The sequence below is a fragment of the Sus scrofa genome, chromosome 14, assembly GCF_000003025.6.
Source record: "Sus scrofa isolate TJ Tabasco breed Duroc chromosome 14, Sscrofa11.1, whole genome shotgun sequence".
NCBI lineage: Eukaryota > Metazoa > Chordata > Mammalia > Artiodactyla > Suidae > Sus > Sus scrofa.
Genome location: NC_010456.5, coordinates 10,516,088 through 10,541,209, shown reverse-complemented (window position 1 = coordinate 10,541,209; position 25,122 = coordinate 10,516,088). Strand labels below are relative to the sequence as shown.

The following is a 25,122-nucleotide window of genomic DNA, read 5'->3' as shown; positions in this document are numbered from 1 at the left end:
CCTTCAAGGCACTTCATCTTGACCCCTGTAGGAATTCCCAACCATGTGATGAAGAGGACCTGGTCTCATGTTCAAGATCTGGCCCCAAACCTTCCAATTTTACTCTCCCTTGCAGTCTCTTAAAGCTCCACCTATTCCCTGCCTCACAGTGGAATAGGCACTGTTCCTAAACAGCAGTGCTGTAGAGTGTTCCCCTCATCCTGAATACACTCTACATTTTCCACGCTGGTAGCATTCTCTCTAATTCCTTTGTCTCCCTTCTGTGACTTGTCAAACTTCTACTTAACCTTCAAGACCCAACTCAAAATGCCCTCTCCCCAAGACACTTGCCCTAACCGACTCTACAACAGTGGCTTCCCCCTCTCTGACCCTCATCACATGCTCCTCATCCCAGCACAGAGGTCTCACTTCATCCCAGCTGGCTGTGGAGGTGCCTGATCCCTTTGCTGGAGGACTAAACTGCAGGGATAAAGAGGCCATGTTTTCCGTTATTGCTGAATCCTGCGTTCTCACCTCAACAGGCTGACTCAAAGGGCTGAGCAAGCATTTAGGGAGCCAAATTTAATCTATGATAGAAAACAACTCCTAAGATCAGAGGAACTCACCCTGCTTCTTGCCTTGATACGCTTGTAAACAAAGTCAGGGAAGGGCTTCCGGGGGATGTAGCGCCCAGAACCTTCGGTGACATGAAGGGTGCCATCCTCCAGGACAATTTTCCCCTGGCTGATGACCACCAGCGGAGAGCCACGGCACTCCATGCCTTCGAAGATGTTGTACTCCAGAGACTAGAGGAAGCAAGGACAGTACATTTCAGAATCCGCCCTCCAGCCCGGCCAGATCTCACTGGTCTGGCCCCACCCTCTGCCCAACATCACGCAGGCGCAGACGAAGGAAAGGCCCGGAGATGGGGTTCTGTCTCGACGGGCTGCCCGGCAGGATTTCATCTCTCTGTCTAGAACATGGAATCGTCTTGCCTGCCTTTCAAAAACCTGGGGTGGGGGGGGGGGATTATTAAACAGAAAGATAGTGTGGGAAAGCATGAGGGTTTGTAAATGCCACACAAATATAAGAAAATCACACACACCCCCATATTAGCGGTGACTTTGTTCTCACTAACTCAAGCTCCAGTCAGGTTAAAATCCAAAAGCTGCTCTGACCAAGTTCTAAATTTAATCTTGAAATGAGCCGTCCCTGGGTGGGTTTTCCCACTGGTTTGCCTGGTTTTCCAATCCGCCAGCCATGTGGTTAGGCTGAAGCTTCTAAATGAAAGGACTGTGGTAACTCAAGAGACATGCCTTCGAGAAAACGTTTGAGGTTTAATTTCCCGACAAGGCAGCCATCCTCTTAGTTTCCTGGTGAAAGAGGGACCCTATCCACGCGCCCTCTTGAAAAAGGGGGGTGGAGGGGTGGTCCTGGATCTGAGTGAGGTGCCTGCTGAAGACGAGGCCACAGAAAACAGGGGACACTGTACTTGACACTAAAACCTCCCCACCCCACAGCCTCTGCTCACCCCGCTGCTCCTTCCCCAGATTCCAGGAGCCTGGCGCTTCCTCCTGCCTGTCCTGTTCACAGGTAAAGTGGCTGGAAATTAACAGGCAGCTCTAACATCCAGGGAGCAGCCCTGCTTAGTGCAGGGGCAGGTGACATTAGAGAAGCCCCTGGCTGGCTCGTCAGCCCACATTGGATGTCGAAATGCAGCTGTGTGGATGGAAAACAGCCACGAGGAGCTAGCAGCCCTGCTCTGAGACTCAAAGAAGCAACGTGGAAGCTACGGGAGGAAGAGGGAGAGGCACCTGAGGAAGGGAAGAGGAGGGGACTCCACACGTGGATTCCTGGGACCGAAGTATGTGTCCCCAAGCCGTTCACTGGCTCTAAGACACACATCCCAGAAACGAGAACATGTCTCACAGCACATGGCACCGCAGCATCAAAGTCAGCCTACGCTGAGCCGAGTCCTCCCCAGGGACGGGGGTCTGCTTTTTCTGCCAGCTGGGGGATTGCCACACAGATGCCACCTTATATTAAAGCCTCAGCCTCAGGGTTTTCTGGACTACGCTGGATGCACAATTCAGACCACCAACTCGCATGAGTCCCCACTTTCGGTCCATACCCTCTGAGGAGCCATTTTTGCCCTCTCTGCCACCAATGCCAATGTCAAGGCAGGCAAGATTCCTTGCCACCCTTTTTTACATGGCAGACCCACAGCTCATTTTTCCTGTACTCAGCACAAGCAGTTCCTTGGCAGCATTGCCTCTTTTTTAAAGAGTCTCCTACAAGACTTACCCTCCTCAGTGTGTTTTCTTTCACGGTGGTACCTAAACTATAATGTGTTCAAGTCGGTGGCATCTTGGACCTGGTTGAAATCCAGGAGTTGTGTGACCCTGGGCAGGCGGCTTGAATCAGAACTAAAGTGTCTTCACCTGCTTCCCTCGCAAGGTTGGGGTGAAGACGACCACAGAAAAAGCATCATATGGGTACAGATCCCCAGGAGAGAATGAGGTCAGTTCTGAATGACCTTGGAAAGGGTCATCCTTCCAGGGCTGAATCAAACCCCATGTCTTCCACCTTCCCCACAGCTGACTGTCTACACTCTGACAAGCTCCTCCTGTGCCCTCCTGCAGTAATGGAAACAGCCTTGGCCATGGTGCCATCTGCCTGCGGTCCACCTCCCAGCTCCACTCTTAGCCAGTGTGTGACTTTGAGGCCGAGCTTCCTCATCTCTAAGGGGACACAGGCCATCCTGCAGGAAGGACACCAGGATCACAAGAACTAAAAGGAACTAGAGCATCTAAGCCCACGACATGGCACAAAGTAGGCATTTAGAAAATCCCTTATTCACCGCCTGGTTTTTTTAACTGCACTTTCCCTATAAGATTGCACACCCTTTGAAATCAAAGTCAACAGAAGATGCACATATTGAGTTTAGTTGCTTGTAAGCTAATCATAGGGTCCAGAAGCACTTTGGGCCAACTCTCTCTTTTTTTTTTTTTCCCGGAAAAAAAAGTTAAAATTAATTTATTCAGGAAATACAGTGGATTCTAGGGAGAAGGGAAGAAAAGAGTCATTCAATGTTTGAGCAACTACTGGGTGCTATAGATACCACAGTAACTGGAATTCAGCTCCTATTTCCAGAAAATCATGGTCTAGCAAAGGAGAAAGACTAATGCGCAAATTAAAATGTACAATTAATACTAATAATGATACTATCACAGTAATATGGGTAAAGGCTGCAGCTGTGACTGTCTTGCGGGGCAGTCATTTTCACTGTTTTCTAATCATTTCCTTTAACATAAGATTTTTATGCGTGTGTGGGGTTTTTGGTTTGGGGTTTTTGGTTTTTTTTTTTTTTTTGCTTTTTAGGGCCACACTTGTGGCATATGGAAGTTCCTGCTAAATCGGAGCTGCAGCTGTCAGCCTACACCACAGCCACAGCAGCATGGGCTCCAAGGCACACCTGCGACTTATACCAACAGCTCACAGCAACGCTGGATCCTTAACCCTCTGAGCAGGGCCAGGGATCAAACTGGCATCCTCATGGACACTAGTTGGGCTCATTTCTGCTGAGCCACCACAGGAACTCTTTATGAGTGTTCTTTTGTTTGTTTTTAAGTAAAGTGTAGTTGGTTTGGGCCACCTCCTATTTTTAAAAGACGGAAGACCCCGTCCCAAGACTCTAAGGGACTTAGAATTAACAAGTCCAATGGTCAGAGCACAGCTCAGGGTATGTGGTGCCAACTCTGTCGAACTGCGAGCAGTGAGACTTCATCGCTTACCAGGTAGACATTTTTAACCTACATCCACACAGGCTTCCTCAAATTACTCAACTGGCTGGATGCCTGGCAGAGGCTTAATAGCGGGGCCGTCAACAAGAGTTAGCTAAAGACTCCAAATTAAAGCTAATTAGCCCCGTGGTAGGAAATATTGTACTACACAGGGAAAGCCTCCCGTTCGGGTTCTCCCAGATAATTAATGCTATACAAGCACGCTTCGTGTGGGCTATTCTAGAAGTCATGACTCCCTAGACAGGGTTGCCTGGAGGTAAAGGCAGGGCTGGGCTCCTGAATGTCTGGAGGGCAGGATCTGTTTTCTGGAAGCATCATTCCTTCACAGCCTCTCTTCTGCCTGGCTAAGAGCTCCAAATGCGGGCTCCCTAGCTAGGTCATCTGCTTAAATGATGAGTCTCGTCTGCCCCTTCCACCACCCCCGGGGAAGGGATCTGGAAAAGAGGGGAAGGATTTTCTCCCTCTAACCCTGACCAACACACTGCACACACAGCCTGGCAGGGAAGAGCCCTGGGCAATTTTGGGTTCTAATTCTGGCTCCACCACAAAATAGCTATGTAACGTTAGACTGGTCACTTAAGCTCTCTAAGCCGCCGTTTATTTATCTTCCCAATTGGGATAACAATACCATCCCTTTCTTGAGAAGGTCAAATGAAAGGGAAAATGGAGCTGTGATGTTAAATGCATATGAAGAGGTAGTACCCCAAGCAGGGCCCTGGGACCCCTGCCCATAAAAGCAGCCCCTTCCGGACCCCTGAGAGGTTGTGAACGAAGTCACACATCAGTGTGGCTGTAAGGCTCTGCTGCAAAGCTCAGCCAGTCAGTGAGGAAGAATGAAAAAGTCAACTCTTCATACTGAGAGCTGAGCATCCTTCTCTGAAGTTACCCTCCATCTCTGCACCACAGGTACCAGTGCAGCCCAAACACCTCTAAATGGCAAAGGGGACCAGGATTCGGCCAAGGGCCCAGCGCTGTCCTGGAGCAATGCCAGACACCTTCCCAGCCCCCGGAGCTGTCGCAGCCCTTGGAGGAGGTGTCAGCACTTGCTGGCCCAGGCCACCTGGGGCGGGCAATCTAGAATCAGATGCCCTGTTAAGCCAGCTTTCAATTTAGAACTTGATCTAGAACAGCCTCTTCATTCACTAAGATGTCCTGCTGAAAAGCACAGGGAACTGTATCTAATCACTTGTGATAGAGCATGATGTAAAATATGAGAAAAGCAATGTATATATGTATAACTGGGTCACTTTGCTGTACAGTAGAAATTGACAGAACATTAAAAATCAACTGTAATAAAATTTTTTTTTTAAAAAAGAATTCACTGGAGTCCCATTGTGGCGCAGTGGTTAATGAATCTGACGAGGAACCATAAGGTTGCAGGTTGGATCCCTGGCCTTGTTCAGGGTTAAGGATCAGGCGTTGCCGTGAGCTGTTGTGTAGGTCACAGATGTGGCTCAGATCCTGCATTGCTGCGGCTCTGGCGTAGGCCAGTGGCTACAGCTCCAACTAGACCCCTAGCCTGGGAACCTCCATATGCCACAGGACGCGGCCCTAAAAAAGGAAAAAAAAAAAAAAAAGATTTGTATGGGTTTCTGACATAAAACATATAAAACCTATGTCCATTTCTTTTCCAGAGCTTGCCCTTTATCCATGTCCTTTCAATACCACACACACACACAATTTTTTCTATGAAGAACCAATGCTAACTAACACTTCTACCTAATTCTCCCTGACCTCACAGAATCACAGAACACGCAGGAGCCTCATCTAAACCCCTCATTCTCAGCCGACAAGCCCAAGACATGACACGAAGTCCCTTGCCCAGGGTCCCATTTACAAGACAGGGTCTTCCCAAGCATGCAGTCTAGACAGAGAAACAAGAGATACCCCAGAACTGCAGACCCTAAAAGCCTGATGAGAACAGCTGCCACAGTACTGATTCTATGTGGGGGAAAGTCAAAGTCAATTCATTCCTTTAGGACATAAGACCATCTGCCTTTTAGGCTTCCGGGCACAACCCTGACATGAGAAAACAGTGGCTTCAAAGAATAAGAATGCCAGTGGGCTTCTGGGGAGTGGACATCTGAATGTTTTATTTGGATCTCTTGGTGCTGCATCAAACTATTAAAATGGAATGCTGTCTGACTTCCAGAAGCTTCTGATGGCCAGGCATGACAGCCAGAGACTCTAAAGGTCCATAGATAGAGATGTCTATGCAAAGAGATGCTACCATACTCCAAAGTGAGGAAGAGATTAACAGTCTCACTGACCTCACTAAAGAAAAGGAAAGCTGTTTTTCTTAGCAACGTGCAAGTTATCACATCTCCTGGGGGAAAGTTCACTCCTATCACAGAGTTCTTTTTGTAAATCCAGGGGAATTGCCCCACCTGTCACTTTCTGTGACTGTAATTCATTTGGGTTGGGTCCACGAAGTGACCAGGGCTTACGCTATTATGGGTCTTGGCAGAGATGGTTTTCACGCTGTCCGGGTCCCAGATGACCAAGTCGGCATCGGATCCTACAGCGATGCGGCCTTTCCGGGGGTACAGGTTGAAGACTTTGGCTGCGTTGGTGCTGGTCACAGCCACAAACTGGTTCTCATCCATCTTCCCAGTGACCTGAGGAGGACAATCACACACACACACACCCCAAAAGCAGGTTAAAAAGTTGAAATGTTTTAGCAATAAAAAGGAACACATATCTGATACACATGGCAACGTGGATATTAGGGGGCACTGTGCTAAATGAAAAAGGCAACCTCCAAAGGTCACCAACTGTATGATTTCATTTCTATCACATCTTCAAAATAATCAAGTGACAGAGCTGGACGACAGACAGATCGGGGTGAGATGGAGATCCCTCCAGGGGTTAGGGGCAGGTGTGACGATAAAAGGGCAGCAGGAAGGGGATCTCTGAGGTGACAGAGGACATCTGTGTCCTAATTGCACTGATGATGGCATGAATCTACCTATGACAAAATGATACAGAACTATACACACATCACTGCACTGCTGGTCTTGGGTGTGGATATCACGATGATTATGTAAATGAAATGACAGGGGAAACCGGATGAAGGACAGACAGGACTCCTCTGCTCTGTCTTTGCACATTCCGCCCAATCTATAATTACTTCAAAGTAAAAAGGTTTTAAGGAGCTCCCACCGTGGCGCAGCAGAAACGAATCCTCCTAGGAACCATGAGGTTGCGGATTCGATCCCTGGCCTCGTTCAGTGGGTTAAGGATCAAGCGTTGCTGTGAGCTTCGGTGTAGATCACAGATGCGGCTTGGATCTGGCGTTGCTGTGGCTGTGGTGTAGGCCTGTGGCAACAGCTCCGATCAGACCCCTAGCCTGGGAACCTCCATATGCCTCAGGTACGGCCCTAGAAAAGACAAAACAAACAAACAAACAAACAAACAAAAGAAAACAGAAAGAAAAGCTTTTAAAAAATTGAAGGGGCTGCAATGCCTTTTCAGGAAACATCCCTTGGCTGGAACAGCTGTCCCTTTCAAAGACACAGATGCAGACCTTAGATCTATCCAATGAAAGCATGTCTGTCAGCCTCTGGCCCCTGTAGCTTATCCTGGATACCAATCACTTTCCCCATGTCCTGCCCCACACTGTCTCATCTCCACCACTTATGCTCCACGTCCCTTTAAAATGCAGGATCTGCCGCATTACCATGAGCTGTGGCGTAGGTCACAGATTCAGCTCGGATCTGGCATTGCTGTGGCTATGGTGTATGGTGGCTATGGCTCCAATTTGAACCCTAGCCTGGGAACCTCCATATGCCACAGGTGTGGCCCTAAAAAGATAAATAAATAAATAAATGCAGGATCTGAGGAGATAAATGCATCTCTCCGAGTTAGGAAACCTGCTCTAAATCCAATAGAAAAGTGGGCAAAGGAAATAAGCAGGTAGCAGAAAGGAGAAAAAAATACAAATGACCAAAAGCAATAAAAGAAATACTTGCTCTCATGAAAAATTGAGAAGAAATGTAAAACAGTGAGACACAAAATTCACAATCCAATCGGTGATACTTTCAGAGGGGGGTTGTTATGTTTTGTTTTGTTGTTTTTGGCCAGGCCCACAGCCTGTGGAAGTTTCTCGGCCAAGGATCAAACACAGGGCACAGCAGTGATCTGGGCTGCTGCGGTGACAACACTGGCTACTTAACCCACTGTGGAACTCCCTGGGTTTTCTTGATAATAACACCAATTCAGACCTGGTGGAAGTAACTGGAAATACCTTTATACTGTAGGCAGCATACAAATTGGTGCACTCTTTCTAGAGGGAACTCTGACAATATATATCAAAAGCCTTAAAAATATGCACACCTTTGACCCAGTAATACCACTTCTAGAAATTTCTCCTTCTAGCGTCATTAAAGATGTGTCTAAGGAGGTATCTATAAGGATGTTCATCCCAGTAAGAAAATCAAAAACAAAATAAAGGGTCAACCAAAGAATTACAGATGAATTACACCTCAGCATTAAGATGGAATGGTCTGCTATTAAAAACCAAGTTTTTCAAGTATGATTAAGGATACGTAGACTTCTTCATGAAATACATTTTTTAAAAGATCAGCCGGCTATGGAGTTCCCGTCATGGCGCAGTGGAAATGAGCCCAACTAGGAACCATGAGGTTGCAGGTTCGAAGCCTGGCCCTGCTCAGTGGGTTAAGGATCTGGCGTTGCCATGAGCTGTGGTGTAGGTCGCAGACACAGTTTGGGTCCCGCGTTGCTGTGGTTGTGGCATAAGCCAATGGCTACAGCTCTGATTCAGCCCCTAGCTTGGAAACGTCCATATGCTGCAAGAACAGCCCTAAAAAGCAAAAAAAAAAAAAAAAAAAAAAGACAGGCTACAAAAATAGTATATATGATGCCAGCATTATTTACACACACGCACACACGTATCATGTACATACACATGCATCCTCTCACTGGCAAAAAATGAAAGATCCGCCAAAATGTTCATGGTAGTTGTATCTGAAACAGTGTTAATTGCTTTTTATTTACTTTCTTATTCTTTTTTTTTGTCTTTTTAGAGTCACGCCCGCAGCATATGGAGGTTCCCAGGCCAGGGGCTGAATTGGAGATGTAGCCTACACCACAGCCACAGCAAAGCCACAGCAAAGCCACAGCCACAGCAAAGCCACAGCAAAGCCACAGCAAAGCCAGATTCGAGCCTAGTCTGCAACCTACACCACAGCTTACAGCAACACTGGACTCTTAACCCACTGAGTGAGGCCAAGGATCGAACCTTCATCCTCATGGATACTAATGGATACTAGTCAGATTCCTTTCTGCTGAGCCATGATGGGAACTCCACAACTTCCTTATTCTTTTTGCAATAAGGATATATGGTTATGTATATAATTGAAAACACTCATTAAGAAACAGAAAACATATTGTTATTACATTTCAAACTATTAAAAAAAACAAGGTCAGTGTATGTTCAAAGCAGGCCTGCCAGAAGCCGGGAATGGAAATGAACACTAAGCCCCAAGAGTCCGAAAGACAGTTTTAAGGAAATTGAGTCCATTTCTAAAAGTAGAAGATTAAGTAAGCCACCAGGTTGCTAAGGAAGCTCTGATCAAAAGCGTCATTCCTTCCTTTTTTTTTTGGCTGTGACATGCAGCGGCTTGATGTGGGATCTCAGTTCCCAGACTAGGGAGTGAACCCAAGCCATAGCAGTGAAAGCACCAAATCCTAACCACTCGACCACCAGGGAACTCCCAAGAGTCATACTTTAAAGACCAGGTTTTTTTCAGTCTATACTGGTAGAAAGATGAAAACAATGAGAAATGCATATGCGATACTTAGGAGGAAATCACCTAGGAGGTGTGGTCTTAGATTTCCAAACCTAAGAAACATTGTAGGAGTTCCCGTCGTGGCGCAGTGGTTAATGAATCGGACTAGGAACCATGAGGTTGCGGGTTCGGTCCCTGCCCTTGCTCAGTGGGTTAACGATCCGGCGTTGCCATGAGCTGTAGTGTAGGTTGCAGATAGCGGCTCGCGTTGCTGTGGCTCTGGCATAGGCCGGCGGCTACAGCTCCGATTAGACCCCTAGCCTGGGAACCTCCATATGCTGCAGAAGCGGCCCAAAGAAATAGCAAAAAGACAAAAAAAAAAAAAAAAAAAGGAAGCATTGTAACCCAAGTACCAGTTTCTAGAATTTTCTCAATTACCATTTCAAGGCCCCCAGGAGACCCAAGACCTTCCGGTGAAAGCTGAGCCCCGCCCATTCGTGAGACCAGCACTCCTTACCACAGCCTTATCCCAGATGATGGACATCCTCTCCTCCGTGCCGTTGGTACCCTCAGGGATCAGGGTGAAGTTGTCCTTCCCTACGGCCTTCTGGGCAGTGTTGAAAGTACAGTGGGCGCTGCCAGTGACCTGCAGGTCTCCACTGCAAGGAAAACATACGACTGGCTTTCTCACTAATCCTTGACCTCACATCATCCTTTTTTTTTTAATGGCCACACCCAAGGCATATGGAAGTTTCCAGGCCAGGGATTGAATCCAAGCTGCAGCTGCTGGCCTATGCCACAGCTGTGGCAACACTGGAAACTTTAAACCACTGTGCCAGACCGGTGATTGAACCTGCGCCTCTGCAGCAACTTGAGCCACTGCAGTCAGATTCTTAACTCACGTGCCACGGCAAGAACTCCCTGAACGTATTTTTTCTTTTTTTCTTTCTTTCTTTTTTTTTTTTTTTTGGTCTTTTTAGGGTTGCACCTGCGGCATATGGAGGTTCCCAGACTAGGGTCAAATCGGAGCTGTAGCTGCCGGTCTACACCACAGCCACAGCAACACTGGATCCAAGCTGCATCTGCAACCTACACCACAGCTCACGGCAATGCCGGATCCTTAACCCACTGAGTGGGGCCAGGGATCGAACCTGCGTCCTCATGAATGCTAGTCAGACTCATTACTGCTGAGCCATGACGAGAACCCCTGAGTATATATTTTAATGTGCCAGGCCACCGAAAGTTTCTGAAATGGTCTATCTCCCCTCAGGAGATAGAAAATTCAGGAAGATATAGACTGATCCTGAAGATTTACTCTAAAGCTGAATCTCTAGATCTGCTCTGTGGCTGGCGTATCTTACAAGTGACACGGTACCACAGTGGTCCTTTAGCTCCCTCATTCATCCTCTTTGACTGACTTTCCAGATGGCCTTGGTCTTTATCCAGAATCCCCCTGGAAGCATCAAGTTTGGAGAACCAAGCCTCTGGGTTTGCTTTTGCCCACCCCACTGTTACCCACGAGGTCGGCCTGCTCTGAGGAAAGACCAAGAAGGGAAGATGGGAACCTGTCACGGACACTCACCAGGATAGCAGGGAGTTCAGAAAGTCCGGAGTAGTGGGGTCGGGGCTCAGGGGTGGGGAGGTGACGAAAGCAGCAGCCTTGGCCCAGTTCTTGCTCCAGTAGTGGGAGCCATCCGTTCCCAGGCTAGCGGTGATGGGCTCGCCATACACAACGGTTCCTGACAAACAGAAGGCACAGCTGAGTGCGACACAAGGAGGGAAGGAGGAAACCACCGTTGCTGGGGCCAATCCCTGCTGAGGGTTTTCACCGTCCCTTCAAAGAAGGTGCCAGCCTATTCTCACAGCCGAGGAACTTGGAGGAAGTCAAATACCCCAGCCGCCCAAACACCGATCCAACGAGTGCTCCCTAAGATTTCACCTGTGACCGCTGCGCTTCTTTATTTTGCTTTTCTGGGCCACACTTACAGCATAAGGAAGTTCCCCGGCTGGGGGATGAATTGGAGCTGCAGCTGCTGATCTCTGCCACAGCCACAGCAATGCTGGATCCTCAACCCGCTGAGCAAGGCCAGGGATGGAACCTGCATCCTCATGGATACTAGTCCGGTTCTTAATCCAATGAGCTACAATGGGAACTCCCAGCCCCTTCGCTTCTAACTCCGCCCACTCTCCCCAAATGATCCCAAACATTCCACCTCCTCTTCTGTTGGTTCCCAAATCTAGGAACAATCTCCAGCTCAGACTGCATTCAAGCAGCCAATCCCAAGTATTGTCTGAACTCTTTATTCTGGGGTGCTCCAGGGCACCTCACACTTAACCCCCTGCTCTCCCAAAGTCCCCCTGACCTTCTCCTAGGGTCCAGCTCTGGGGTAGTGGGCTGAGAGAGGAGAAGAGGTGTGTCATCAGTGGGCAGAAGCACTTAAGAGCCAGCACAGAGCCCTCGAGATCCACCCAAGAGACAGCCTGGATCCGAGTCACCCCCTTGAGGGCCGAGAAGTAAAGGACTTTGCACAGTTACTGAGATTTCAGCATCTGGAGAAGCCTAGCCTAACTCAATACACTGTCAAGAAAGAATGTCAATTTCTTGAGGCCAAAATCATGTCCTCTCATATCCATCTACTCAGGCAGAAGCCAGAAAGTTGAGAACCATTTATACCCATCAGATGTCAATGCTTTCATGCCTTAAATACATCCTTTCTTTCCACTCTGTGCACCTTCCTCTAAGCCTTCATCACTTCTCCCCAGCTCACTCCACAGAGGCCCCCCCCAACCAGGGTTCAGATTTATTTTTGCTTTCCCAACCTCCTTCCCCACCTCTTCATCCGTTCTCCATGATACTTGCAGGGGGTGCTTCCTAAATATAACCTTTCCGTGCCCTTCTTTTCCTCTCAAGGGGCCCTTCTGCCTTCAAAGAGAGAAACAACCTTCTCACGGAAGCATCTTAGGCTTTGCATTCCCCAGCCTCATATCAAAGCTGGTCTCCTCTTTAATGTCATCCCAAACTCCATCCTGTCCTCCACTCCAACAATCTAATAGTCACTGAGTTTTAAATTTTTTTCTTTTCAAAAAAAAAACCATGGCATATGGACGTTCCCAGGCTTGGGGTCTAATCAAAAATATAGCTGCCGGCCTACACCACAGGCACAGCCACACGGGATCCCAGCCAAGTCTGCGATCCCCACCACAGCTCATGGCAACACTGGATCTTTGACCCACTCACTGATCCAACCCAGGGATGGAACCCGCACCCTCATGGATACTAGTTGGGTTCATTACCACCGTGCCCCAATGGGAACTCCCTGAGTTTTAAATTTTTTGACTCTCCACTGGATGAAGGGGAAGAGTCCAGAGACTAAGGAAAACGACTCAGCCTGCACACAGGAGGCACTCAATAAACATGTGCTGAACTGATTGAAGGGTGTGTATTTGATTAAGCAAAGACATCAGAGCCAGAATCTGATCTCAGACCAGCCTTACTGCCACTGAGGATTCACCTCCTCAACCGTCCCCCGCACGGGGCACCCTCAGTCCCCACAGTGGTCCTGTCAAGAGGGTCTTTTTCTCCAAACCCTCGAGGCCCAACACTTCTCAGTCTGGAATGTGTCTCTTTGCCACCCCATGGCCCTTCCCAAAGGCTTGTCTCTGGATAACCCAGCACAACACCCACCAGGGAGGCAGCTGCCCTGAGGGCTGGCTCCGTGAGCTCCCCCTCCAGCTTCAGGAATCTCACAAAGGACTCTCTGTCCTGCCAGCGACGGTCAAGGGCCATGGCAGGGAGCGACTTGAGGAAACCAGGGACGATCCCCAAGAGGAAGGGAGGGCTGCAGAGAAAGCTTCACCCTGAAGGAAGCCCCCAGGAAGAGGAGGGCCAATGCTCAGCATCACCAGGGTCTCTGATCTATGCCTCCCAGGCAGGACCAGGTCCGAGAAGCCAGTTGGGCAGCTGCACAATCCACTCCAGCTCATCCTCAGGTAGTAAAACACCGCCTCACAAGGAGGCCTGTGCCCCCGTCAGGGGTGAGTGTGAAAACCAAACAGCTGAGCAGCCCTGCGGCTGCGGTCCAAGGTGATTGGCTGGCGTGTCAGCCGGAAATGGCTGAGCTGGGGGTACAGCTCTCCTGACCCCGCATCTGGAGGTCCTGCTGACTGTTGTCTGAGCACAAAGGTGAGGTCCAGACAAGTCACCAGGAAAACAGTTCTTCCCGTAACCCTCAAGGTTTTCCTGGCTTTGTCAACCTGAAACTGATCAGGAGGGCAGAACTGCCTGGAGAAAAAAGCACAGCGAAAAAAGCACAGCTGCCAGGCTTGGGAAATCCTTGAATGAGCAGCCACAGTTTCCTGATCCTCCTGTAATTCAGTGCTGCTCATCCTCTCCCTGAGTATGGGCTTTGGTCCTGCTTTTAGAAACTCGAGGACAAGGAGGGGCTGGTTCCTGGAATGTGTCCCAAATCCTGTGAGTGCGAGTGCCCTTGACCTCGGCCTTCATCTCACTCTGCAAAATACAGCTCAGATTGGGGTGGGGGAGCTGATAAGGGGCTGGGGCCCATCCTCGCTGTGCACAGACACAGGCATGCACCACAGGGAAGGAACTTGGCCTTCAGCCTCTGCAAAACCCAGACCTGGGTCGGAGCTTCAAGGTCACTGCTGACCAGATCAGCTTCCTCAGACCAAGGCTGAGCCAGAATTCCTGGGCTGGGGCCAAGCAAACATGGGGGCTCTTGGAAAAGGAGGAAGGCATCTTTACAGTTCATTTCTGCTTTGCCTGCTCGGAGATTCAGAGGTCCTTGCTGCCTCTTCAGCCCCCAAAAGCAGGGCAGGAGTCATACCCTCCTGCAGGAGACATCCTCCTCTGCCCACGGTAGAAGCAACTGAGGCAGCACCAGGTGGGCTTCTGGACCTCAGCCAGGCCACAGACATCACTGGGCTGCATGCAGGAAATAATTACCACTAATAATAATAACAAACCACGAGGAGTTCCCGCCATGGCACAGTGGTTAACGAATCCAATCCATGAGGTTGCGGGTTCAATTCCTGCCCTTGCTCAGTGGGTTAAGGATCCGGCGTTGCCGTGAGCTGTGGTGTAAGTCACAGACGCGGCTCAGATCCCAAGCTGCTGTGGCTCTGGCTTAGGCCGGTGGCTACAGCTCCAATTAGACCCCTAACCTGGGAACCTCCATGTGCCGTGGGAGCAGCACAAGAAAAGGCAAAAAGACAAATAAATAAATAAATAAATAAATAAACCACAAAACAGGCTTCATTGGCCTTTCTGCCCTCCTGCAAACACATTGCTGATGTTTTCTTGGCGGCACTGAGAGCTTCATGCTTTTCTTCTCCGGGCTCCTTAGGATGGCCGGGAACAGCAGGGCCGGGGCTGGTGCGGAGTTGCAATGGGCCCAGGTGCATTTGTGAAGAATAAAGGAAAGCTGGGGTCAAAAGATGTTTGACAGCTCCATCCCTGACAGTTAGTCACTGCCCAGGAATGAGAAGAGGGAGGACACACATCCAGAGCAGAAACAATGGGAAATCATGTACTTGTTAATAGGTAAGTATGTCAAAACACAGACATAAAAAGCACAATGAAAAACAGACCAGAACATGACAAGGACACACACACACACACACACACCCCACCACTCTCCCTTTCCTCTCAGAGACCCCAAGCCAGAACGTAACAGCCCAGCAGATTTTCACTCTAAAGGAGAGTGGTTCTAAAGGAATAGACTCTTTCTTTTTCTTTCTTCTTTTTAGGGCCACACCTGCAGCATATGGAAGTTCCCAGGCTGAGGGTTGAATCAAAGCTGTAGCCATAGCCACAGCAATGCAGGAGCTGGGCCGCTTTGGTGACCTACACTACAGCTCAGGGCAACGTCAGATCCTTAACCCACTGAACGAGGCCAGCAATCAAACCTGCATCCTCATGGATACTAGTCAGGTTCTTAACCTGCTGAGCCACAACGAGAACTCCCAAGGAACAGAATCTTAAATCTTCTGAACTGGTTCTGGGCTTTCTGGAATTGACTGTCTAATCTGATCTTGTATAAGGCCCTAATAACTCCACTTCCAGTAGTTAAGAGAGCACTGACACTGCATGGTGTGATGGGGCAAAAGATGCAAAACACCACCATTGGATACTCCTAATCAGGTAACTTAAAAGAGGCAAAGTTCTGGGTGACTGTGTATTTGATATCTTAGAACGTTTTTGCCAGACTGCATATAACAAGATGGGCTGATGGTTCCTCCTTACCTTGGGCAACATGAGGAAAGACAAGGTTCAGCTCAGGGATTCAAATTCCCAACTCAAGTGCCACAAATGTAACCCGAAAGTTTCTATGCCGGTCCCCAGAGAGATCCTCATCTCCAGCTACTTCAGAGCTTAAACCAACTGAAAACTGAGCCCCGAGTCTCACCCTGCAAGCGGCTGAACTGAATTGCCGATTCTGCAAGCATCTGCCCTTAAGGTGAGGGCACTGATTGGGAAGGAACTCTGCCTCCAGACGGCCTTCAGCTGCAGCATCAGCTCTTCCCCATGTCTTCAGCCTGCCAGCCTACCCTGCAGACTTCAGACCTGCCAGTGCCCACAACTGCATGAGCCAATTCCTTAAAATCTGTGTGTGTGTGTGTGTGTGTGTGTGTGTGTGTGTGTTTAATACGGGTTCTGTTTCTCCAGAGCCCTAACACAGATTTTGGTAAGATTTTTATAACATTCACAAGCCAACCACGGGCCACTCTCTGGGTTCAAGATTACGAGGTTGGGCACGAACTTAATGTCCCCAAATTGGGATGGTCCTCGCAGCCCCCACGATCATGCGCTTCTCATTACGCCCCTGCCATTCCTACCGACCCACAGGGCATAGGAAGTCTTTTCTCAAGTTGGGGCTGTGAATGGTTCTGCATCTGGGTTGCGGGGGCGGGGCGAGGCGGGGCCGGGCGGAGGACGTGCACCAGTGAGGTCACCGGGCTGTGCCCACGCACCACCACTCACACGTGGAAGGCGTCAGCGCCATGCTGTTCCACACAGGGACAAAAGGCAGTCGGAGGGAGCCAGTTCCAGAGAAATCCCCACACGGGATCCTCAGTGGAAAGAGAGCTGGCCAGGAGTCTGGAGTTAAGGTTCTATTTCCCACGGGTGGAGGATCTGGGGCAAGTTAGTCAATTTCCACATTACAGTTTCCGTTCCATGACGTCAGCCTATTAATCTGGCCAATAGTTAAGTTCTTTGGAAGAGTGAAAACCGCCCACTGTATTCTGGTGCTGGCTGTGTCTTCAATCCTTATCTGCAGCACGGGGTTGACAACTCACCCTCCTGCTGGACGACACAGAAGGAAGCAGCACAGCCAACGCCAGCTCTGGGGGAAGCCTGCACGTAGTCTTATCAACTCCAGCAGCCCGATGGAAACAGCCCTCATTTCTGTTCTATCTCACACCTTCACTTACCGAAACACCTCCTGTCTTGGATTGAAGACCTGCAGGTCTCTGGGAGCAGGGGGAGAGGGGGGAGATGGAGACCAGTAAGAGGAGCTGTCACTGCTCCTGCTGTTGACAGGATTTTGGTTTTCCAATAGCTCACATTGGCAGAGAGGTGTTGTCTGACACAGCCTGAGCCCTCTGAGACTTGGGCACATGTCTGTAAACAGTGGTGCCTTTCTCTGTGCTCTAACCATACTTGGCTTCCACCTCTTTGATAAACTGACCATATCCCATCTGACTGTCTGCTCCCATGCCCTCCCTTACTGCCCCTGCCAGCAAAGGAGCTGAGCGCTGAGACCACTTCTCATCCCGAATACAAATGCCTGAAATCTTCCATAGCAGAGTTCACTGAATGTATGAAGAATCTCTCCATTTCACAGATGAAGAGATGGAGCAGCAAAACATTGGCCAGCTTCTCATGCCTGCTACCTCCAGGGGCCAGAAGAAGCCACCTGAAGCTGAGAAACAATCCTCAGCAGAAAATCCTTGGCCCAGGCCCAAGGCATCTTTGCTCTACTGGTCTAACAAGCCCCCCACTCTTGAATCATCATAGTAATAGGTCCACGTATTCTAGGCATCCTTGTGTGCATTCCCTCATTTAGCATCATCCTCACCTTAGGAGATGGTTAGTATTCCTATCCTCCCCCTGCAGGTGGGAAAATGAGACCTAGAGATGGTAAGTTACCTGCCCACTAGCATCAAGAGCTACTGCCTAATGGAGCTGGGATTTGATCCAGGGCAGGATATTGACCCCAGAGCACTAACGCTCAATACAGCTTTATACTGTCTATTTCTTCTTGGTCTTTGGGAAACCCTTCTTTCTGTATTATCCATGACTCTGCTCCAGTTTCCACCAGGTTGCTAAGGAACTAAACCCCAACAGATACCGAGGAGGAGATGGTCATGGCATTTCCCATATTAAAATAATCTCAAAGCATGAAGGTGAGTCAGGCATTAATGGGGACCTTCATGGCCTGAAGTCAGATGCCGATGATCAAAGCCGGATCCCACCGTTCACCAGCCCTGAGTTTCAGTTTGCTCAGCTGCGAAGTAAAACAAAGTACCGAAATTCCAGCCCCCCAGCTGCCTTCCAAAGTTGTTACAAAGTTCCAACAAAATGGAAAGAGCCTGAAGGGTCTGCAAAGCAAGCTAGGATTTCTCCTTGCTCATTAGCACCCAAATGCACCGGAAATTCCTTTCTGGCAGCTCAAGTTCATCTAAAGCAAAGGCTTTCAAGGGCTAGAGGGCCAGTGTCTGAATGCAAGCACCACTCTGGGAACCACAATGCAGGCACCCTTGGACCCACACCCTGAAGGATCTGAATGAACAGACTGAACTGGTCCCTCTTGGTGCTCAGCCCCCAATACACACACACAGGGTCCAAGTCATAAAGACAACAGAGAGACACCCTGGAGCACTGAGTCTCAGAGTTTTAGAGGAATTCGACTCCCTAATAACACTCCACCTCAGTGTCTTCAAGCAGGAAAACTGAGAGACAGAAAGGAGAAAGAGCGCAGCACTGCTGGCTGGTCCAGCCCAGGCCCAGCACCTTCTCTGCAGCCCCAGACCGGCCAGCACTACCTGCCCCAGACCAAGTACTATGACAAGCCAGACTCCTCCATCCGGCAATTTGGACCAATGAGAGAATCAGAACACATGGCCTCAGCATTTAAATTCTGCTAAATTGATGATGGAAGATAATATAAGAAAAGGAATATATATATGGGATACAGCTGGGTCACTTTGCTATACAGCAGAAATTGGTACAACTTGTAAATCAAATATACTTTAATAAAAAATAAATTTTAAAAATTAGAAAAATTCCACTAAATTGAATATTTAATTATATTAAAATGTTCATTGACTTTTTGTTTCGTGGTTTCATCTGAGTATGCTATGGTTACTAAAATAAAATAAGCTGCCCCCAACTTCCCCTTTTCAGACATTGTGCCAACTGTCCCCCCACTACATGGAAACGGCTATTCATGGATTAGCGCTGGGTGCTAAGGCTGTTTCCTTTATTGCAAACGTAGGTCTGGGTGATACAGGACCCAGGTGAGGGAGGGTCACCAACAGTAATCACCCACAGGACTCCTAGAATGTTCCATTTCAAAGGGAAGTTCCTTCTAGCTGCCAGGAGAGGGCAGGTTTCCAAGAAGCTGTAATGCAGCAACCATTTCATGCAGAGCCTAAGGACCGAGGCCCCAGGGGAGCTCCAAAGAACAGGGGCCAGAAATTAATTGCTGGATCCATCTAGAAGCTATCATCTCTTGGGACAATATGACTCACTGGCCATTGAGCAATTTGTTCTAAGTCTTGCAACAATTCACCCATCAGTGAAAAAAAAACCCTCCCCATCCATGTGGATCACATCCCGGGGGAGAACCAGAAACAAACCAGAGAGGGCAGGCTATTTCCTTGTTGACAGAGAAAAAAAGACAAATGGATTAAGACAAGGGAATTGAAAAACAATGAGAAAGAGAAATCAGGCAGGATATTAGAGAGATCAGGAAAAAGCTAGACGGAAGTCAAGAGAAATGTGGACACAGAGGTAGAAGGAGAAACAGAACAAGAAATAAAGAAAAATGGAGGCAGTGAGTCGGAAAAATAATACAAAGAGGCAGCGCAATCAGGAAATACAAGGCGAGAATGGGAAGAGGGAAGAAAGGTAGGTAGGTAGGTGGGTGGGTGGGTGGGTGGGTGGGGGGGAGGGCGGGCAGAAGGCTCCTCTATGACAGTCATGTTCACGTCCAGCCAAGATCCATCCGCCCCCAGATCCACTAAGCAGGAACAGGCTTTCTGTATGTGAAGCTACACTGCCCAGTACAGAACACGTGCTGTGCTGACCCAAACTCCGAGTCAAGGGCAGATGCAGTAGGGCTGTGCTGCATTCATAATGGATAGGGTGCTCCACCGCCCACACCCTGGAAGCAGCACTTAGTAAATTAGTTTCCGAGAACCTTCCCGATGGAACAGAGACCGGCCTCAGCCCAGAATATATTGCTATAATCTAGAGGGAGTGACTCCGGCACCAGCAGAAGAGGATGTGAGGGGGCTGGGGTAAAACCCCCCACCTGCCTCCACCCCCGCCCCCACCAGGCTCTCTTACACGGGCTGGCGGAAATCACTACCAGCTACAAAGAGAACCGCATTTTGCAATAGAACGTTTCCCAGGATTCTGAGGCAGTTGGAAACTGACGTCATCTGTGTATATGCCTGGTCTGTTTAGATGGCATCCAATTATATCCAACTTTCTGATGAAATGGGGGAAGGAGGCAAGTGCGCTGCCCACTCACCCTGCGCTGGGCTCGCCTTTAAACAGATACCAACGAGGCCGCCGCGCAGAACAGAGGGAGAAACCGGAGCTCCCCGCAGTGCCCAGCTGTAATTAGGTTAATGCTGGAACGTGATGAGTGCGGCCCACTTGGCAGGAGGGGCTGGAAACGCAGCCCTCACCCTCTTCCGACCCTCTTTCCCCACCCCCGCAACCTGCGAACCTGTGCACAGTCATACCTGTGATCAGACCGTGGGCCGGCGGCACTTACCCTTTTTCCGCGCCTGGGCAATGACTTCCGCGGCGCTCTTGCTCATCACCTTGGTGATGTACAGGGGACAGTTGGTCTGGTTGGCAATGGTAATGGAACGGTTCACGGCTTCCGCCTCAACCTGCAGAAGGGCATCTGAGCATGAGAAGTGTGCCCCCTCTCCTAGCCGTCTCTTCCCGTCCCCGACTGAGAGAGGCCATGATGAATCAGAGAACTCTGTGTCCTTGGACTGTACCCCAAATGGCACTGCAGTCAGGGGCAGGAGATGTGACTTGCCCAGTGTCACTCAATATTGATTGGCTGAAATGATGGGGTACTTCCTTCCTGGCTCTTGTGGATGGTTCTGAGTATGCTCTGCATCTGCCTGGAGTCTTTAAACATGCAGATTCTCAGGGCCCTGCAGCCCTTCCCCAGACCCACAGGGTCAGTAACTCTGGGAGTGGGACTCAGAAATGTGGGTCATATCAACTCTGGGTGATTTTCATGTTTGCTAATGTTGGAGAACAACCACACATGGAAACTGATGGCTCCCATGCCAGGGGGCATGGTCTCAAGTCAAGACACTCAGTGATGGGGTTTTGTGTTGGGCTTCTGTCCCATGCCCACAAGTGAAGCCAGCATCGCCCAAGGAACAATGCAACCTCACAGGGCTCTGGAAAGGGAGCAGGCAGATTTGCGTAAACCAAAGGCCCTCTGTATGGGCAATCTAACCACAGCCAGCCACAGACTGGTACCACCTTCAGCTGCTCTAACCAATAACCAGATTCTTTAAACCTGATGCCTCAGTGAATAATAATATTCCAAAGACCCCCAAGTGAGGACCACTAAACACCTGACCAGGTAAGATTAGTTCTTGGGTCAAGTCAGATAGTGCAGAGGTATCAGCAATAGTCAGCAAAGGAGCAGTGAAATTTTGAAAGCCTTTTGCTCCCTCCCAAATCCTGGCAAAAGGCTGGCTTCAACTCTTCCACGCTAGGAGCTGAGTCTTACTAGATTTTCTGCATCCTTCAGGCAATTCCCACTGTAGCACCTGGCACACAGCAGGTGCTCAAAAACGTTTACTGAGCAAATAAGTGACTTCATTTCAGGTTAATGGTTAAAGCCAGGCTGGTCTGTAAAGAGCTGTTACTTTTCATAAGAGATGACAAAACTCCAGACTGAATCACCATTAACTAACCAGTCTCTACAGGAGCACAGCCAAGAGCCGAAGTTCTGTAATTGCATTAACGGGTGATCTAATTTAATATACGAAGGCAACATCATTCACATTTGGCCTCTTGGGCTTCAACTATGTGAAGAGAGATGTCTAAAGACCCAAAGGCAAAGCAAAGGGCTCTTGAAAAAGCTCATTAAACATCCAAGTGTTTTTAATTCCTGGAATAGCTGAACCATTGGCCCTCTCTCTCCCTGGCTCCAGTTACAACAGAAGTGGCTCTGGCCCAGGCAGAGGAGGGACACCCTGCATCTCTGTGGTCACCTCAAAAGTCCACAGGGTACAATGTGGAAAGGATGCCACTAGAATCCGTGTCGTTTCCAGGGGTGCAGGTGACTGCCCAAATTCCCTGTCCCCACCCAGACTCTTCTAAAGTGAACAGAGGCACTATTCATCACTGCACTGAACAAAGGGTGTGGACCAGGACCATCCCGGGTGAACCAGAGGGCAGAGTCACACTCATTAGTGAATAAATGGAACAGAAGTACCAGTTCTAGGGGGCCTACCCTGGAGGACTGGCTCCTGTAAGGACAGTCCTGGGGGGAGAATCTGGGCCCAGGGCCCTGCCTGGATTTGCTCACCAAGTACGAGTTGAGGTCTGACCCCTCCCCTGCCCCAGCTGGGCAACAGGCCTGCAGATAGGGCAGAGGCTCTAAGGTTACCTCTTGGAGAGAGAAGGTCATTTAAACCCCAGCTCTCTACGTTTCACCCAGAACCACGGAAGGATCCACGCTTACCCTTCTGTGTGTACGTGTGTTTGCCTCCAATATTAAACATGAACTGTCTCACACAGGGTGAACGCTGATATAAATATTATGAAAACAGTATTATAGTTTAAAAACAAACATATTCCTACTGTGTAGCACAGGGAATTATATCCAGTCTCTTGGGAGGGACCATGATGGAAGATACCATAAGAAAGGGAATGTATATATGTATATATGTATGACAGGGTCACTGTGCTGTACAGCAGAAACTGGCACAACAATGTAAACTATAATAAAAAAAAATTTTTTTTTCTTTCTTTTTTTTTTTTTTGCTTTTTTGGGTCACACCCACAGCACATGGAAGTTCCCAGGCTAGGGGCTGAATCGGAGCTACAGCTGCCAGACCTACACCACAGCTCACGGCAACACCAGATTCTTAACCCACTGAGGCCAGGGATTGAACCTGCAACCTCATGGTTCCTAGTCAGATTCATTTCCACTGCGCCATGACGGGAACTCCAAAAAAAAATTTTTTTTTAATAAAAATTTTTATTTGTCTTCTCATAGAGCCATCAGGGATTCAGGGGGGTCACCTAAGCCTTGCTTTCTGATTTTAAAGATAAGCCACGCAAAGGTCCAAAGAGCAAAGCAACCCATGCAGGCACACACAGCTTCAGGACACCACACTCGCTTTGTGGTCCAGTATCTGCAAACCCACTCTGCAAGACCCACCTCTGTCCCTCCTCTGTCAAGGTTTCTGTCACCCTCTCTCCTCCGAGGCCCCACTCTTCTCCCAGACACTAGCCTGATGGCCATAACTGGCTCAGAGTCCCATTGCGCGCCACCCCACCTACTTACTCTGCATCTCCCCCTTTATCCGAAGCTCCTCGGGAATCCCTTCCAGAAGGGACCACTTTGTCATCCATCTCAATGCCCCGCACAGGCCTAGCACTACCTGGATCATAATACGTGCTTGAGCTGATAAGCCCACTGATAAGAGGAGGTTTCTAGATTTCTGCTCTCCCTAGAGTCTCCCTGTCAATCTTCCCAGCCACCAGCTGGAGGAAATCCTATGGGCAAGCTCACACGGTGGGTTGGAAGTAACAGCTGAAAAGAGAAGAAAATGTTTTGTGTGGTTCAAGCACCAGTTAACCATCATGACACTGGCAGATGGATTACGAAACCCAGAAGGAATCGCATTTTTTTGATGTTATTAACTGCTTCTTTTGTATTGGCACTATCTCCCTAACTGGACTGTAAAGCTCAATTCCTCTTAGAATGGTTCCGTATTTTACTCTTTTTATTGTTTACACCCTGTTAAGAGATCCCCAGCAATGAACTGTGCCTAATCATGGAAAAACAGGTTTGATATCTGTGGTCAAAATAGAGACTGGGGCCACTCTCCTCTGATAGCTTTGGCCCGTTGGGTAAACCCAGGGTGGGCAGGCTTTCTGTTTGTGATTTGCAAGGAGCTGGGGATGCAGCGCAGGCAGCGGGAGAAGCAGAAGCCAGGCCCCCGGGAAGGGTCTGAAATGGAAACGAGCATGCAGCTCTCAGAAGGAGCACGTATAACAGGATGAAGATGTTTGCTTTTCTCAGGGGACAACACCTTCTTCCCCTTCTCACCTGTTGGGTTGGAAGTGGGTGGGAGGGGCTCCCAGACAAGCCACTGATGAAGGTGAGAGTAAACTTTGTAAGGGAAGCCCAGCCCTGGGTGTCGCCACCTGGTTACACAGGCCCACTGGCTTCACAGTGAGCTTGGGCTCCCAGGTGTGTGTGTGTGTGTGTGTGTGTGTGTGTGTGTGTGTGTGTGTGTGTGTGTGTGTGTGTGTGTGTGTGTGTACTACATACTGAGGGTGGTCAGAGTGGCGGGTCGGGGTGGGGGGCAGGCCAGACACTGCACTTTTTAGCTCTCTGATGCTGAACTTCACACCCTTGTGCTTTTGGAGAGACACAGAGGTGACAAAGGCTTCACCGCTGGACAACTGGGGCGGGGGCAGACCCCACACAGGCAGCAGGACAGAATGGGCTCCCAGCAAACAGGAAGGTGCCCCCAGGAGCTGTGTGAAGAGGCTCTGCTGGTCCCCCTCACGGGATGTTATAAAGCCCAAGTGTGGGCTGTTATGCTCAGCCATCTACACCTCTGGGTGCTCAGGAAATGCGAGCTCCAAATGGGGCTTAAAAGGAAAAGAGAGCCAGGCCGTCCCTCTGCCTCCAATGGAGTCCTTGCAGCCCCCAGGCCTGATGCCAAAACTGTTTCAAGACCGAACACAGGGTCAACCAACTCTGAGGAGGACAGGCCTGGGGTCCGTCATGACCTACACCATCCTTCCCACTCCATGCCACTCAGGACAGTGATGCTCAACCTCGGTGCCAGCGGAACCCTGCTCTGAACGTTCCCTCTTCGATCCTGAGAGATTCTGTCTGTCACATTCCCCTGTTTATTATACCCTGAGCAGACTTAGCATGGAAAAACTGACAATCCCCATTCTGCTTTTTAGATACTTAGAAGAGCTTTCATGGTAAGATTTGGGAGCGATGAACCCACACTCCAGGATGCTAATAAAAAGCTGCTTGTATCTGAATACCTGAGAAAGGGCTTAGAGAGTTAGAGACAGAAAGAACAGTCTTCAGGCTAAA

General features: G+C 49.2%; 1 protein-coding gene across 3 annotated transcripts in view; it reads right to left on the bottom strand.

Annotated features, from left to right (window-relative positions):
* The window catches only part of DPYSL2 (dihydropyrimidinase like 2), a 117,108-nt gene that overhangs the window by 4,496 nt on the left and 87,490 nt on the right, over positions 1 to 25,122 (bottom strand). For all 3 annotated transcript variants that reach the window (XM_001927801.6, XM_001927796.5, XM_021073575.1), the window contains exons 8-12: positions 20,563 to 20,683; positions 11,115 to 11,271; positions 10,050 to 10,191; positions 6,230 to 6,400; positions 606 to 785 (exon numbers count right to left, since the gene is read on the bottom strand). In XM_001927801.6, the coding sequence (XP_001927836.1) occupies positions 606 to 785; positions 6,230 to 6,400; positions 10,050 to 10,191; positions 11,115 to 11,271; positions 20,563 to 20,683 (771 nt within the window). The remainder of the gene's footprint in view (positions 1 to 605; positions 786 to 6,229; positions 6,401 to 10,049; positions 10,192 to 11,114; positions 11,272 to 20,562; positions 20,684 to 25,122) is intronic.